This window comes from Egretta garzetta, unplaced genomic scaffold (assembly GCF_000687185.1).
Source record: "Egretta garzetta isolate BGI_Z169 unplaced genomic scaffold, ASM68718v1 scaffold132, whole genome shotgun sequence".
NCBI classification, from domain to species: domain Eukaryota; kingdom Metazoa; phylum Chordata; class Aves; order Pelecaniformes; family Ardeidae; genus Egretta; species Egretta garzetta.
Window position 1 is genome coordinate 396,242 of NW_009258892.1, and position 16,457 is coordinate 412,698.

At 36.2% G+C, this 16,457-nt stretch overlaps 1 protein-coding gene across 1 annotated transcript in view; it reads left to right on the forward strand.

Moving 5' to 3' along the window:
• Positions 1 to 16,457, forward strand: part of PDE7A (phosphodiesterase 7A) — a 42,600-nt gene that overhangs the window by 4,362 nt on the left and 21,781 nt on the right. Inside the window, exons 2-3 of the mRNA XM_009634110.2 lie at positions 2,794 to 2,854; positions 10,264 to 10,347. Of these exons, the coding sequence (XP_009632405.1) occupies positions 2,794 to 2,854; positions 10,264 to 10,347 (145 nt within the window). The remainder of the gene's footprint in view (positions 1 to 2,793; positions 2,855 to 10,263; positions 10,348 to 16,457) is intronic.

Sequence of the window (16,457 nt, forward strand, 5' to 3'; positions counted from 1 at the left end):
TTTTTGCTTTTTTCTAGGGTAGTGTAGGGGGTAGTATAACAAACATGCTGATGGTATTACTTGAAGTGGGGAAAACAGGTGATATACCTCAACCTGTGGTATGTAGTCAGTTACCTCCTTGGAGTGTGAGCTGACACAAAGCAATCCGTGGCTTGATGAGCGTAGTAATATTTAATTTCCTTACCTATCACAAGTTGCTAAAAAACCCTCTGTACCATTAGCTCCCTCCTCTGTCTCTGCCTGCACACCCCAGTACTCCTCACTATACGTGCCTCACTTACTTGTCAGGTCTAAAGGTAGGAGGTCTGCCCACTCATCACCCACCCTCTATCTGTTCCTTGGTGGAACTTGCTACTAAGTGTTCTCTTATCTATTTTGTTTAACGAATTTCAATGACTGAAGTATTTTTAGGACCTCTACCCTTTTAGCAAAATTTGATGAAATTGCCCTACTACTTTTCAAGTATTATTAGTGACGTTTACACAATAAATTGTCTCTTTTTCCCTAGGAGACAAAACTTTGACAGGTCATTTTAAAAGAATTTGATTGTTCAGAGATTCCTGTGAGATCTTTTAGAGTCCTTGCAGAACGAAATCACTTGTTTGTATAAGCAATTGGTTTATGTTTTTAAAAATGTGCTTTATGTTTGATAACATACGTGGATGTACTACTTCATCTAGCAAATAATATCATAGATTTTAGAGAGCAAGTAATACTTTACAGTCAACATATCGAAAGGGTTTATTTTTCAGTAAATTTTTGCATATTGTTTTCCTTCTCAGAGACAAATGCTCCATTTGGGCATGGTTGTTCTTAGCTGCATGTGTGCTTAGCTTTCTCCTATATTAGATTACAGAACTGTACTGGACATGTCCAGAAATCTGTGATAGACAGGTGCAAATTGCAAGCCAGCACTAAATTACATCATTGATTGTGCCTAGTCAGTGATATGAAATGTTCCAGGCTACTGAAAATACATTCAGCTGAGATTTGTGAAATTCAAAGGTAGGTTATATGAAGAAAGTCGAAAAATGTTAGTGGGAAATCGGCATCATTTTCTGGCTGATGAGATGCATTGCTGCCTTTCCCATCAGGACAGGCACATTGCTGTGAGAAACGCTGTAGAAACATATTTCAAGTGAAGGATTATTTGCATGGTTTATGATCTTCCATGGAAATACAGAATAAAAGCTAAGACAACATAAAAGTGCTGTACAGGGAGTTCTTCCTTGTAGTCTTTACAACAGCTACTATAATTGGACCGCATTTGGAGCTAGGTCTTTGGTGATTTCTGTAATTAAGTATTAAGCTTACCTTCGGAAAATCTTTTCTGACTTCAAGGGTAAAGTTTTTTTTCTCGTTTTAACATGAAAAATATTAAAACAATTAAGTGTAACTTCTGGGTTGAGAGTCGACACATCAGTTGTACAAATTCTGCTGACAGAGGTTATCGATCTCTAGTCTTTCTTTTCGGGCATACAGTTTGCTCCATAGACAGATGTTTATAAGCAATTTTGCCTTTTCTCCCCTTCCAAGTAATTTGTTTCTTTATCTCTCTTTTTTCCTTTTAGAATTCTTCTCAACATCCAACATCTATTTTTCTGTCCTGTTTCCTAACATGGTTTAGTTTCCCATCTTTTGGACTTGTGCATTTTCAGGCTGTTGCGTGTACGTGGTGAGGTGTTATTCCTGCTACACAGAGGAAAAAATGGGTGACTGCGTTCACCTCCAGGTTGGCTTTTATCTGAAGTTCCCAAAGGAGTATGATAACCCTTTGTGGCACCCAGGACTTCATCATCCTCAGTGTAAATGCGGTGGACATGGAAAGGCCGTAGGAGTTTTTAATGTGCACACACACACGCAAAAATCTTACTTCTTTAAAGAACAAATGTTGTGAACTGGCAAAATTTAAGTCTGTCTATGAAGATGATCCTCTGATTCTAGGGTTAAGAAACAACATTAATTAAGGCCCTAGGAAGTGGCAGAAAATGGTGAAAGTACAGTAAAGGCAAGGCGTGACGCTGGGTGTTTGGTCAAGCCAAACTTTGAAGACTACATGATGCCAGTGATGTGTAACTATGAGAACATTCCCCCAGTTTTTAGCTATTAGAGGACCAGTTCACCACACCCGTGGGACACTTCCTGGCTTATAACTATTATCGCATTAGCTGAATGTGTATGGAACATAATATTTTGTGTAGGTAAGAAACACAGCCTATATGGGAGTATCTCAATGTCGTGCACAGATAGCTTGATGACTCTTTTAGACTTTTATCATAAAATGTGAAATAATACTTGCTTATTTTCGTTAAAATGCTTTTGTGTATTACATCATGCTTCAGTGGTACCTTGATTTGCCTACAAAAAGTACAGGGTGGAAATGAAAGTAGCATATGACAGCCGAGTCCTACCCTGGCCAGAATATAGATTGAATTCCTAGGAATGCAGTAATGGTGTCATTTGAGTTCTTTTACTTCTTTTAAAACTACTTTTAACTTTGAAAGATGGAAATAGCCCATAGGTAAAAGTAAATAAACAAATACTTGCAGTTCCTGGTTTAAGAATTACATTCTAGAAGGCTGTGAGGAGCATGTTTTTTTGTGTCTGCCTAATCTTGTTCTGTGTATCAAAATCGGTGTGTGTGTATATATATATTTAAGATACATGTTCAAATTTTCAAAAACAATTTTGAGAGTTAAATTCAAAATTGACAATTGATACTTTTTCATTTCAATTTAAAAATGATTCAGTTCTAGCTTGCATAAAATATACCTTTTTTTTTTTTCTCCCCAGAGACGTGGAGCAATTTCCTATGACAGCTCTGATCAGACTGCGTTGTACATTCGTATGCTAGGTAAGCATAACAGTTTCTATATTGCAAAGTTCTAATGTTTATCATTGATTTACATTTTTTTATACATATATTTGAGTGCTGAATTCTTAAACTTATCATTCCCTTTCTCCTGCATAATATTCTGGTTAGATTCTTTAGAAGAGTTTGGGTTCTTTGGGGTTGACTTGGGTTTTTTGGTTGTTTGCCTTTTTTTCTTTCTGTTTTTTTTTCTCTCTGAGTTAGCCATTGTGTCAGATGTTTTACTCCCTATATTTAAAAAAAAATAATAAGTTCTTATGATTAACGTAACGTGTTTGGTAGAAGTTAAGTTTTCCAAGTGACTCATGATTGATCTTTATTTCTGTGATGGAATTTAGCACCTCTGCATGGTATCCTTCTGGTTAGAACTGTAGCTTAGAGAACATTTGTGTGAGAGTTACCACACATTTTTAAAAACTTCAGTACTGAGGCTATGAAATGCTCAAGGTGTTGTTAAAATACTGACATGATTTTGAACAATAATTTTCTTATTAATCCTAGAAGATGATGACTTTCGAAGGGGAAGGACGCATGACAGTAGGGGCCAGTAGTTTAGTCCGCTTACTGAAGAATGTTTCCAAAGTAGCAACTAGATAAAGGGTAAAGCCGAATTAAAATGGAAGAACAGTATTGGGAGGGGGAAGCATCCGGGGGAGCCCCTCTGTGATAGCGAGTGCACGGAAGGAGTCGAGGTCAGTCGTTGAGAGGAGAAAGATGCAAAGCTCTTGTAGATCTGGCTGCCAGATCCAGTACTTCCCGCACCTCTTCTGGAGACTGCTGGTGGTGCAGATGGCATGGGGACTGCGTATATGCTCTAAGTCTGTTTCACTGCAAAATTATGCCATTTAATTTAAGCCATCTTGAGCTATGATTTTGTGTTGAAATGGACTATGAATGCTTGCATGGTGTCTCGCACGGCTCAATGAACATCAACAGCTAGTGATTATAAATTCTTAACCGGCTACAACTAAATCAGCCAGAACATGTCTTTTTACGCCCTGAGTCTTTTCAATGTAGTTGTATATTGTATGTATTAAAGTCCCCAAAAATTCATAACTGCCTTGTCTATGAATTTGAAGCTCTAAGCTGTATGCATGTGTACACATGTGTATGTATATGAATTTATAGTCATAACCTACGTATGTAGGCATACACATGTGTATGTATGCATAAATCCAATTTTGACTTAGCATCTTCGCATTTTTCTTTCTCAGTTATTTTGATTTTTTTTTTAAGTTTATGAAGTTGTTAATACTATAGCACTGACTGTCTACTGAAATATTTTTGATAAGAGTATGTAATTACTTTGGAGATTTGTTAAGAGGAGGACGACAGACATTGCTGGCTTCTAAATGTTTACTGAAAAAGCTGCAGGGTTTTTTGTTGGAAATAAGCTTATTTCATTTTCAAAAGTTAAAATAACTTCTTCATTTTTAATCATCCTTTTTGCAGGATGAACAATGCAGTTCTTCAAAACGTGATTTTTCTGCTCTAGTCATAAGAATAAGAAAGTAAATTCAGGCCTGTAGTAGTTTTTCCTTGGTTTTGTGATACTTTTTTTTTTTAAAACTAAATTTGGTTTGTGCTGTAATTGGAAAATACAAAATAATTATGAATTTCTGGGAAGAATAATCTGATTTCTTGCTGCTTTGGGAGTTAACTGTACCATGAAGTAGTTAGGCCCATAATTTCTGCAGAAGAGTTTGTGATAATGCTCAAGTAAATCTAGAGGAAAGCAAAGCTTGACTTCCTGTGGTTCTTGGTATGTACACCTGAACTGAGGGGAAAACCTCATTTGTTTTGAAACATTTCTTTGACTATTCTCATAGGCAGAACTGGAATATATTCAGAACGTGATGTTAAGTAAATTAAATTTTCACTTGTTTTCTCATTGGAATTAATTATTAGACTCTGTGATTGGTGCTTGTTATGAATAGCATAACTCTTGCTGGCATTTGTTGCTGTTCCATGATGCCAGCTATTCAGAGGCAATAAGTCTTTTAAAGGATTGACCTCTTCTAACTTTGGCTGGGGGGAGGAGGGTACCAACAAGGAAACAAAAAATTGCTCATTGGATGTTTGAACCAGTATGTTAAATTTGTATTACTTTCTCACTTGGTGGTGGTAACTTTGTTTTCCTACACTATTTTTTACACTATACTGTACAAGTTAGCAACTGTTTACAGATTTATTACTGTTGTATTTGTAAATGTACTGTAAAAAAGACCAGCCTGAAAGCTGAACAGTTGGACGCATCGGTGTGTAGAGACATTCATATCAGAGTAGATTCAAGAATGAATATATTCAATTAGACTTTTTTGGAAGAAATGTGAAGTATTGCATTTCCCATACAGTATTGTGAGGGTATTGGTTTTGTTTTTTTTATTTATCTTGGTACACTTTAGCTGAGTAAACTGTAAGGAATCCTCAGCTGTAACTTAATGGGAAGTTAGGCAGAGTCATGAGACGTTTTGCCTTTTACATGGTTGGTTATTATTCCAAACAGACTGTTATCTACTAATGTACCTCGATAAGGTGTGTTTATTTTAGCAGACCAAAAATATAAAGCTAACGGTATCTAGGACACCTCCCTCTGCCTCTGTTTAGTTGTGCTGGCTGTAGAGTTGCTTCCTTTAACATTTTCAGGATGTTCCAATAGGAATCAAATGGAAATTCATTTGCACCAAGTAAACAGAAATTCCTGTGGTATGGCAGTGTTTCCAGGTTCAATTTAAAAGATCAAATTGTAGGGGCACACAAAATAAACAACTAACTCTTAGCTGTCTTCATCAGTGTCGATATAAACAAACAGCGTTGACTGTAATGACTCATCTGTCATACCCCATTCCCAAAATACACACTAAGCCACTCCCGAGTGGCTTATTTACGGTTTTAAAATATAGATACAGATGCAGCATTGTAGAATTTTTCTTTTAAGACCTTGGAAGGGCTAATACATCTGCATCGCCTCAGTCAGCTACTTATCTCGGCAACTGTGAGGGATTCTCAAAATTTCTTGTAAGTGCTTCTATGTTACCTAGATACTTTCTTGATTTTTCTCTTCTTTTTGCTTTTCTGGTTTCTTTTTCTTGTTGTTTTATATTGCCTGAAAGTTTTGCTACTGTGCATGGGGTAGAAAGAGTGGGGCGCTGACTGCTTGTATCGGTGAGCATGCACCTCTCAACTAAAACTGGAGCATTTTACCCTCCTTTAGAGGTCTTGATCACTTCAGATAGGAAACAGTGGAGGGAAGCTACTGTGTAATGCAGGTGCACGTTCTTCTCTGGTAGCAGTTGTTATGTTGTATTCCTTTTGCTTTAATTCCGGCGTATATGGCTGACCTGTCGTCTGTTTCTCCAACAAACTTAATAGGAACTCTAATCTGTGAAGCTAGTAATTCTTTCTGGAAATCCTGCTCTTCACAACTTCATGGCTTTGACTTGGGTGGTTTACCTTGAGGTGGCTGTCGTAATTTCTGCTCCCAGCTGTCCTCCGTGATCTCTGAGATTTCTGCCCCTGCTCCAGGAGGCCTCAGCTCCCCAAGCAGCTGCTGCATTGTTACTGTGCCACGCTGGAGCGTTAGGGTAGCACGAAGTATGCGCTGTGTAACCCTAATGCGCAGGGATGTCAGCTATGGCATTTCAGCTGCTTCGTAAGTATCAGAGCTGTCCTTGCGGTGTGAGCAGGAATCTGAGAGAGGGGTAGGAACTAAACGATCTGTCTCAAGGTAAGTTTTCTTACAGCCCTGATTCCTTTTCAGTTTTCACTTGTAGCTGCAAACCTGCCTCTTACGTTCCTTCTTCTACTATTTATTGAGTTTCTGCCTGTATGGCCTTTGTCTTAAAAATGCAAGCAATCCTGGTCCTATTCTGGAAAAAAAAATGTAGTTAAAATACTTGGCCAACAGATGTTTTGTCATGGTTGTGCGCAAAATCAGAATTTGAAAGGAAGGCTTCACTTTTTAAAAATCTTTCTCTTGATTCTTTGGATTCACAGAAACTCTCAGAGGGGAAAAAAAAATTGTTCCTGGAAGTCCACTGTCATTAAGATGCTGGACTTCAACGTGTTCCCCTAAGGGAAACAGAGGAGTCTTTTCAGAGTGGCTAAAGAAGCAGCACTTAAGATAAAAACTGTCAGCTTGCTATCACTTCTGCCCCTCCTCCCCAAGGAAAATTACCTATAAGCAAAGGGTGTGATCTGATGGTTTCGAAAGATTTTGTAACCACTTTGATATTTTTTAAAAAAACCTAAGTAAATGAAAACTATTCATAAGCTCTTTTGTTTAAGGGGTTGAATTTTAATTCTCTTTCAGCTACCATAATGATTGGCTGTGAGGTTGGACTTCTGTTGCTGTTTGAAGGAATTATCTAACAGTGTCCTTTTGTCTGATAAAAGTAATCTTAAACCTGAAATGTCTTGTGCCTTTTTGTTTAAGTTACCTATGATGATAAATTTCCCAAGCAAACTGATGCAAATAGGTTATGTTGTGTGCAAGCACAATGAAGTGGGTGCATTTGGGATCTATTGATCTTTGCAGGTCAGATTAACTGAATGGTCCATGCGTAATGATGGCCCAGTATTCCTGGGTGTTTTGGGACTAACTATACATGTGCAGTAAAGATTAGTTTCGCTGTGCTAATAGCACATCATTTCATAATGTGCTAATGTGCAGCCAGTTTGATGCTATTCCTTTTTGTGCTTCTATATACATAGAAACTTCAGATGGATGTATGGTATCTTCAAATTCCACTCGTACCAATTTTTTCCAAGCACACTTATTGTCTAAAATCTTGAAAAATGCAGTAGTTCTGTACAATGATAGAGACAGCTCTTCTGCCTTCATTTTGGCCCAGTAGGAATTTCTACTTCGTTTACTGTAATAAATTTCAGGCCTGTAGAAGTGATACCTTTTTCCAGAATAAATCCAAATGTATTCTAAAAAAAAATTGCCCACTGTTGAGTTCTTGATTCTTATTCTTAAAATACCCTCTGCTTTTACCGTGATCAATGAGAGAGAATTTTAACAACTATTTGATGAAAATACTTTGCTTTCCTTGCTGGGAATTTCTCATTTCATATGTATGCAAGTATTTTACTTCTCTCTTATTACAGTTGCCTTTTTAATAGTTTGCCATGTCCATTTTTAGTGTATCATTTCTTCTTTTGGCTAACTGTTCCTGTAAATAGATGCTTTAATAACTCCTGTTAAAAGCAATGTAGTTAGTTGCACCTCTGCATCTCACTTGTAGACGGTTTTTCTTGTTTTCCTACTCAGAGTCCACAACTTTGTGGGCATTTCAAGGGTAACAGGGATACTGTTAATTCTATTTGTGCTGTTAGACTAGGTATTAGTAAATAAAAAAGAACAAAGCAGAGAGAAATTTCCTGGACATCATTGGTCAGATGAACCTGCTTGTTTTATTATTTGCAGAATTCCATGTTAGTCCTCAGGTATTTTTCTGTGAACTTCCCCTGTTCTTAACTGTTTGAACTAGTAAATTGTTCACCAAAACCTAGTTGTACACTGACTAAAACTATTTGCTAATTCACTTTATGGTTGGTAAATTTTGAAAGTTAAGACTGCCTCGAAAACTAAACATAATTCACAAAAGTTGTATCACCTTTTCTGTAAAAAAAAAAAAAAAAAAAGCTCAACTAAAAAAACTGTTCTATTTTTCTTCTAATTCGGCTATTGAACTCATTCACAGAGCTGTAACTGTGCCTGATTTCCCAGATAGATATGAGCGAAATGGAAGAAAATGCGATTTTCATTAGATGTAAACTGATATTTTCATATGCAGCTACTAATGCCTTTCCCTTATCTTTTCCAAAATTCCTCCCTTTTTTAGTAATTTATTTTATAAATAAAGTTAACTGGTTGCTTGTACCTAACAGAAGAGTTCTACATTTTGCTGCCTCTGTATTGCCTGGAACAAGACAAGCTTCTTGCACTCTGCTCAGATGAATGCTTGAAACCTTTATAAGTAATATATTGTCAGTGGTCTGAAAAAGAATATTTACAGGTAGTAACTGGGTTACCTTCCCTTGCAACTCTGTTAAGGTTTTCAGTTTCAAAAAAACCAAAAGGAATAACTGAAAACCACATGTATTTGGTATGTGTTTACTGATATGTAAATTTTAGACTCATTATGTGGGAAGCCCTGGGCCTACTTATCTTTTTGTGGTCCTTCCAGCATGCCTCACAAGATAACATTTATGTGAAGCATGTCACTATAGATATGTCTGTGTTTATAGATATGTATCTCTAGAAAGAGACCTGTTAAGTATTAAAAGTACATTACTGAAGTTTTAGTATCTTTAGCTATTTTCTGATAAGATGCCTGCTTCAGCATTACAAATTAGCAGGTTGGAGAAGAAAAGGAAAAAACCCTCTCAAGATGTTATCAGTTGCTGGAAATTAAATAGCTATATTTTTATTTTGTTCTTATAAAATTGGTCTTAGTCCCTTGTGTTAAATACTTAGTTTTAATTCATATGATAATAGCTGTGTTTGAGGAGAGTACTATACTTGAAGGAATTTCATAATTAGAATCCAGGACATTTTCACATCTTAAATTTCACTTTTTTTGTTAGGATTTGAGGAGGAAAACACTATTGCAATTGCTCCTCAAAGGTTTGCCCAAATTTGTAATTGCTAAAGGATTTTAAGTGAAAGCTTTTAATCCAGGTGAACTACTTACATTAATGCATACAAATACCTAATGAAAGAATACTGATCAGCTTTCAGTTGGTAAAATGCATAAGTAGAAATCAACTAGCATGCTAAAAGATTCAGGTTGAAGCTAATTGCAGTGCAAAATAGTTTGATAAAATTTTAATACTGAGTTTTGGTATTTTAATAGGCTCTTGTGTAATATTCAAACAGCTGAGCACAAGTAAGTAAATGCTAGTGGGAAAATATTCTATTATGTAATATAAAACCATATTGTAACTAGCTTATTTGCTAAAAGCTACCATTTCTAGAAGCTGAATCTTTTTTGTATTATACAAAATGTTATTGTTTTATGTGTGTTACTGAGGAACAAATCAACTTTTAATGTTCTCGTTTCCTGTCATATTAAGGTGCATTTTTACCATACTGGTGTAGCAAGCTGTCCCTAATTTCATCTGAATGCTTATCACATGCTTCTGGCAACGTATGCTTAGGCAGGAGAGATTTTGACAAGAAAGCATGCGATTGCATGTTTAACAAGTCTTCAAACTTTGTTTTGAATTTCACCTTTAAAACAAAAAGCATTGAAGTAGGCTTATTGTTTGAATAACCCTCCTCCATTAAGTACATGAATCTTTACCCCCCCAGGCTATGTTCATTTGCATTTTATCTCTGCCACTCTTCCACACTTTTATTTCACTCTTGACCCTGTTTCTAGGAGATGTGCGAGTAAGAAGTCGGGCAGGATTTGAAACAGAGAGAAGAGGTTCTCATCCATACATTGATTTCCGTATTTTTCACTGTAAGTATTTAAAAGCAGATAAATGACAAATAAACAAAGGCTTCCATTAATTTTAACTACTGAGCCTCTAAAAATAAAGTTAGCAGCTTATACAGCAAGACCATTTTTTATACTTCTTAGGAAAATCTTTCATGCTCCTTCGTTACCAAACATAAAGATGAAAATCTTTACTGCTAAACTTTTGTTTTTAAAAATACAGTTTAAACTCATTGAATTTAGACCCAAATCCCTATGGAAATAAGGACTGTCTTATATACAGCTATTGATGTGTGTGCCGGGTTCTCACTTGGCAGACAAAATCAGTTGAGAAGAATACTTTCCTGCTTTTATAAAGCAGCAGAAGGGCCTGGTTCAGGATGATGTTTCAAGGTAATTACAGTAGATGTCAATATTCTTGACCTCATCATAATCAATTAACATTACATTTACTCAAATGTGTAGCTAGGACTTAAATTTTTTTGGACATAGACAAATCTTAAATAAAGATTAAAGTGTTATAAGAAAACAGCAGACTGAATTTTTTTGTTTGTGTTTTAGGAAACATTTTTTCTCAGAAGTATTACAAGAAGAATATTTTCAGATAACTTCACTTTTTTTCCTCCACATCTATATTGTTACAGCTAAACGTGTCAGTAGTTGTTGTAATACAAAAGCTTCAATAACCAAACCGATATGCAGTGAAAGTGCAGGGGATTTAAGTCTTAATTAAATTATGCCAAAAATATTAATGTATTAAGTGTCATAAAGTATCTATACGAACATTGTATTGGCACAATTCCATGTATTCGGAATGCAATGGAGAGATTTAGAAAAAATTATTTCATGGTAACAAGTGTGGTTGTTGTAATTACTTTATTAATAAAAATGAGTGGCAGAAACTGGTCTAATTAATATTCTGATCTTAAATGAAGTTACTCTTTTTAAAAGTAGATCACTACTTAAATTTAAAACTCTTAAACTTTTAGTTTCATTCAAAAGTTAGTATCATAAATAGGTGAGAAAACAAAGTTTGAAGAGTATGCTATATTGTTTTTTCAATAAAGCAGATAGTCTCAAGTCCTGATAATTCTATTCAGTATAATAATAAAAAAATCCCTGTAGGAATAGCATGCAATTTATGAATTACATAACCGTGTTTTTTGTATATACATATGTGGCATTTCACGTTGATACAGGAAAATACTAACAGAAGTATGAAAAGAACTACCTGTTAAAAGGCAGTCACGTATGATATTATTGCTTTTCTCAAATGAACTGTATTTTCTGTGGTACTCATCACACTGTTTCTGGTTGTGCATCAGGCAGATAGATCATGACTAATCAGGAAAAGGATTTTCACACCCTTTCTTCTTGCCCCTACTTGTTCAGGCACAGGTACCAACTTTTAGCAACATCAACTGTGGTGTCTGACAGCAAAGAATGTTGCTAGGAGGCCCAAAAAATTCTTTGGCTATAACTTCCCTCTCAAGTCAGCTGCTGTGGCAGTTTTCAGAGTTGCCATATTGTAGTCAGATTTTTTTTTGCACTTCAGGATCATGGCCTGTTGCAGTGCTGCTCTTTGACTTCAGACTCCTGCTACTATTGTGGAGTTTCTTTCAGTCAGTAAGGAATCCAGCCCCATCTCTCACCATATCTCTAGATTATCTATTAATCTACAGATATTTTTTTAATTGGTGAAATGTTTTCTTTTTCTCTGCAATGCTAATTGAGTCCTGATCCTTAATTGTTTTAAGCAAAAGAGTTTAATTATCACACTATCAGATTATGGGTAGAGAGAAGTTGTGGGAATCTGATTTGACCTCATTTTTAGGATATCCTCCCGGCCCTCCCCTGCTAACTCCAGAAGGATTTTGCCACATAGAGCTACATGGCTGAAAAATGTTCACCTGTATGAGCAACAGCCAGCATGTGAGAGGAGCCAGCCGAGCCAGCTGGCTGCTCTTTGCTTGGGGCAAAAACTAGACTGAAAAGGGTCTCTTCTGCAGCTGAAGTAGACTAAACCATCTGAATGTTGGCTTTTTTTTTCTTTCCCCACCACAGCTGCATACTGAACATCAGTAATGCATGGATATGCTTCCTTCATGGTGTTTGTAAAATTTCACTGTAACTTTCTGCTGCGATCCACTAACTTTACTCTGCGATTCTAAATATTTTGCAATGATCATTGCTTACCTGTTTTGCAAGATAACTTGTCCACTGGCTGTCATTCACAGTGTTGAAGCATTATTGTAATTTTGTATTTTGCTTAGCTAATTTTTGTTGTTCAGCATTACTGTCTTTTTCTGTCAGTGTTGTTTCGTGAAGAAGTTGAACGTCTTTCAGGAAGTCCCAGCTAATCATCTGCTGACCAGTTGTCTTTTTCCATTATTTTATTAATAGGCTCTGAACCTGATATTTTATTGGTAGGTTTGAAGAATACTGACTTTTAAATGCATTACTCTATTTTCAGGAAGCTACTGGGGTTTTTTGTTTCTTTTTTTCTAAATAATCAGAATAATAACATTATTTTTACTTGCAATTTCAACTAGTGTAATCAAAGTAAAGTTAGTTAGCATTTAGTTCTTAAGACCACTTCTGTTTCTTCTTAAGGATTATAAGCTCAGCGTCTGCATCTTCATCCTAGAGTTCTGTAATTGACACACCAATGTTCAAGTTTCTAAATTGCTAGAAGTATTCTCAGTGGTAACTTCTTTCTAGAAAATTCGATTTTAAAATGATTGTTGGAAAAACGTCTTTATTGTTGTTGCTAGAGATGGCAGTGTGGGAGTCATATCTGAGGATTATTAAAAGCAGGATTTGACTGATGTCAAACTAAGTTTGTTGGGTCGTAGTTTTCCTTCTATATCATCCGTTATTCCAGAAGTCACATTTTTGTAGTTAATTGCAGGAAATGGCCAGTAAACCAATTTTTGTTTCAACAAGACTTCTTCCCGATGAATGGGGAAAGTCAGGATTGTATTCTTCATGCTGGTTGGTAACTGGTTAACATCAGGACATCAATTAGTAGTTATTCTGTGACTGTGGTCTGTTGATTATGCTTGTGTGGGGACCATGGGCATAAACTCAAGTTAGCAGCTAAAAGCCAATTTTTTTTTTGGAGAGGAGAGCACAGCTATGTAACTTTCTTCCTGAGAAGTAAATTTTTACCTTAAATACAATGGTCTGGTTTTGTTCAGTGGATGTACATATTTCACAGTTGCACAGTAAATTGTGTACACTTTTTTAATATTTTATTGAGTTGAATATAGAGCACTGGATCTACTTTTCACTCCTCGGGTAGCAAGGGCGGAGCCTGGCAGTTCACTGTCTGACAACCCAGCATGTACTGTTTGGTTTTTAGGGAAGTTACTGAAAAAGTGATCGCAGTGGTTATAACCACTCTTGCTCTCTGCTGGTTTACAAATAGACTGCAGTTAATGTGATTACTTTAACATTTATTTTTTTTTTTTTTTTACATTACTCAAGACATCATAGATAGTTCAGTCTGCAGTGTTGACAGAATACGTTGATAAAAGCTACTGCAAAACAAAATCTTTGGTAGAAGAATTGGTAAGTGACAGTATCGAAGTACTCCCTTTTTCAGAAAGAGCAAACCAGCAATAAAATTTTAGGGTTTGTTTTCTTGCTATTGAGAGGTTGTCAGTAATGTCTATTGTTTTTTATATGCATGTGTCTGTGGTTTTATATACACACAAGCTTAAGAGACTTTGATTATGTTTGTGAGGGTTTTCTGGCATGCACAAACGAGGGAATATATAATGTGCCTCAATCACTCACTGTTTCACCTGGGGAAAAGAAAACAATTGGTGAATGTGCTCAGTGATGTGTACAATATGTTATAGTGAGGAAGTGAAGCCAAAATGAATAAAGCGAAGCTACAGTGAATAATTAAGATAACAGCGAAAATATTGGGAAGTGTCTTACGCAGAGACAACTTAAATTAATGCTTTCAGACTTCCTTTTTAGTAAAAGGCTTGTTGGATATAGTCTGGAAGAACCAGATAAAAACCAAATACTTCGGTTTTGTGGAAAGGAAACATTTTTCTTCTTGTTTTTTTCCTGTTGTATCTGCATCAGAGTAGATAAGATCTTGTCAAAAGTTTTTTAGAATTCTCTCATGCTACTCTAGTCTGAGCATGCCTCTGTGGGGAGATAGTGATGTTGCCAACACGTGTGGCTCTATTTTGTGTTTTATAGATGACCGAATGTCATATCTGTGAATTAAAGTATCTTAGAAAGAAGAAAGGGGGTTTTGAGTTAATCAGTGTGTTTCTGTAAGCATTTAGGAATGACTCAATTTTGAATCAAATTGATGCTTGTGTACAGTACAGTGCTTCACATAGGAGAGAAAACGATGTGATGGGAACTTAAGACTTCATTGAGACTTAGACGGCTCTTACTTGTATATGGAGCCTTTTTAGCAGGGAAAGGAAAGGAAGGAGTTTAGGTGACTTTCATAGGTGAAGGATAAATCTAGTTCTCTTTAAGAGCGCAAACACATGAAGAAATTACACTGTTTATATTTGGTATACAACTCTCAGACTGTTTATGTGGAGATAGCAGTTCACAGAACATGTTATATGCTACTTTAAGATGTCAGCATCTACTGTTTGCAGTGTTTTGAACTTGCTAGTTTTTCGCTTGCAAATCATTGGAAAAGGTTTACCTTGGACAGTGAATTTAGACTTCCTTTGGGTGAGAGGCCAGAAGTCAAAGAAGAGAGAAGAGTTCAAATCCAAATTGACTGCCTTAAACAATACCATCTAGAGGTTGAGATAAAATGAGTAGAGTCCAGATGAGGTTGAATGCCCTTTTTTGTTTCAAGAATTACCTAGCTGAATCTGGTTCAGAGTAATTATCTGTCTTGTTCAACAGCCTACTGTGAAGAAGGGTGAGTTTCACAATGAATAAAGTCATGCAAGATGACTTCTGTGTGGTCATAGGTTGAATGAAGTATTTGTTTCCCTGTGAAAATACCAGCACTGAGGAGTGAAAAGCTTGTACTCAGGAGATTTCTCTAAAAGCTGCTTTTCTGTAAGGGATGCATTCTGAAATTGTCATCTAATATTCGCAATCCGGATTATTCAAATAAATTGTTTTCCTCAATGCGAGAGAAATTTTGACTTCGGTTTAGTGCGAACAATGCAGTCCTGCAAGGGGAAGTCACAGAAAATGTCCTAAATACAACTTTGGCCAAAAGAAAACAGTGAAGATAAACTTGAACTGAAAAGTGAGCTTGAAGTGAGCTTGGTTAAGGAAGATTTCAGGGTAGAAGCTTCCAGCTGAGAATACAGGACAGATTATTTTTCTTTTTTATTTTTTCCTTTTGCTATCCTCAATTGTTATTTTACCTGCAATTTGTTCTTTTCAAGTTTCTGTAAACCAGCATGTGTGCCCTGGAGTCTTGCACTGGTACAGCTTGCTCAGTGTTTTATTGCTTAAGTTTGACCTTAGAAGAAGACACAGCCACATTCCAGTGTTTTTCTTTTCTGTTGAACCTCTCCAATGTGTTCCTTCTCCGAGTAGCTTATTTTGAAAGGCTTTTTTTTTTTTTTTATGCTGGACAATTTGGGACAAAGTATGTGAGAATTCTTTTGTTTTCATCTCTGCTCCCAGTTTGAATTTTGTATTGACAGTCATACAGCCTCTTAAGGGATATTCTTCTGTCAACCACAATGTGTTACTTTTGAATTCTGCTTTCATTTCTGGGGGTGAAAAATAGCCAAAAAGGATTACTGGAGGTTCTGTCATTCCATTGCTGTAGAACTGAAGATTTCTACAACACCAAAGAACAGTGTTTTCTTGGAAGATATCTAGAAAAAGATTTGGTGATGGTCTGGAATATATTGCCCTTCTTTTGGGAAAAGACTTGAAGTACACAACATGTAATGGTTCATCTTCAAAAGCATTAGTATCTTGATGAACACAGCATAACCCATTTTTGTAAGGGATATATGTGTATTCTGATGATACTCCTCTAAATATTTTGCTTCAGTGAGGTTTGTTAGTTCACTCTGTGCTGTCATGAGCTACAGATTTGCCTTGGCCAGTGGGTGAATTCAGGTAAAAAAAAAAAAGCAACTGCAGGATTGCTGGGGTTATGATTCAGT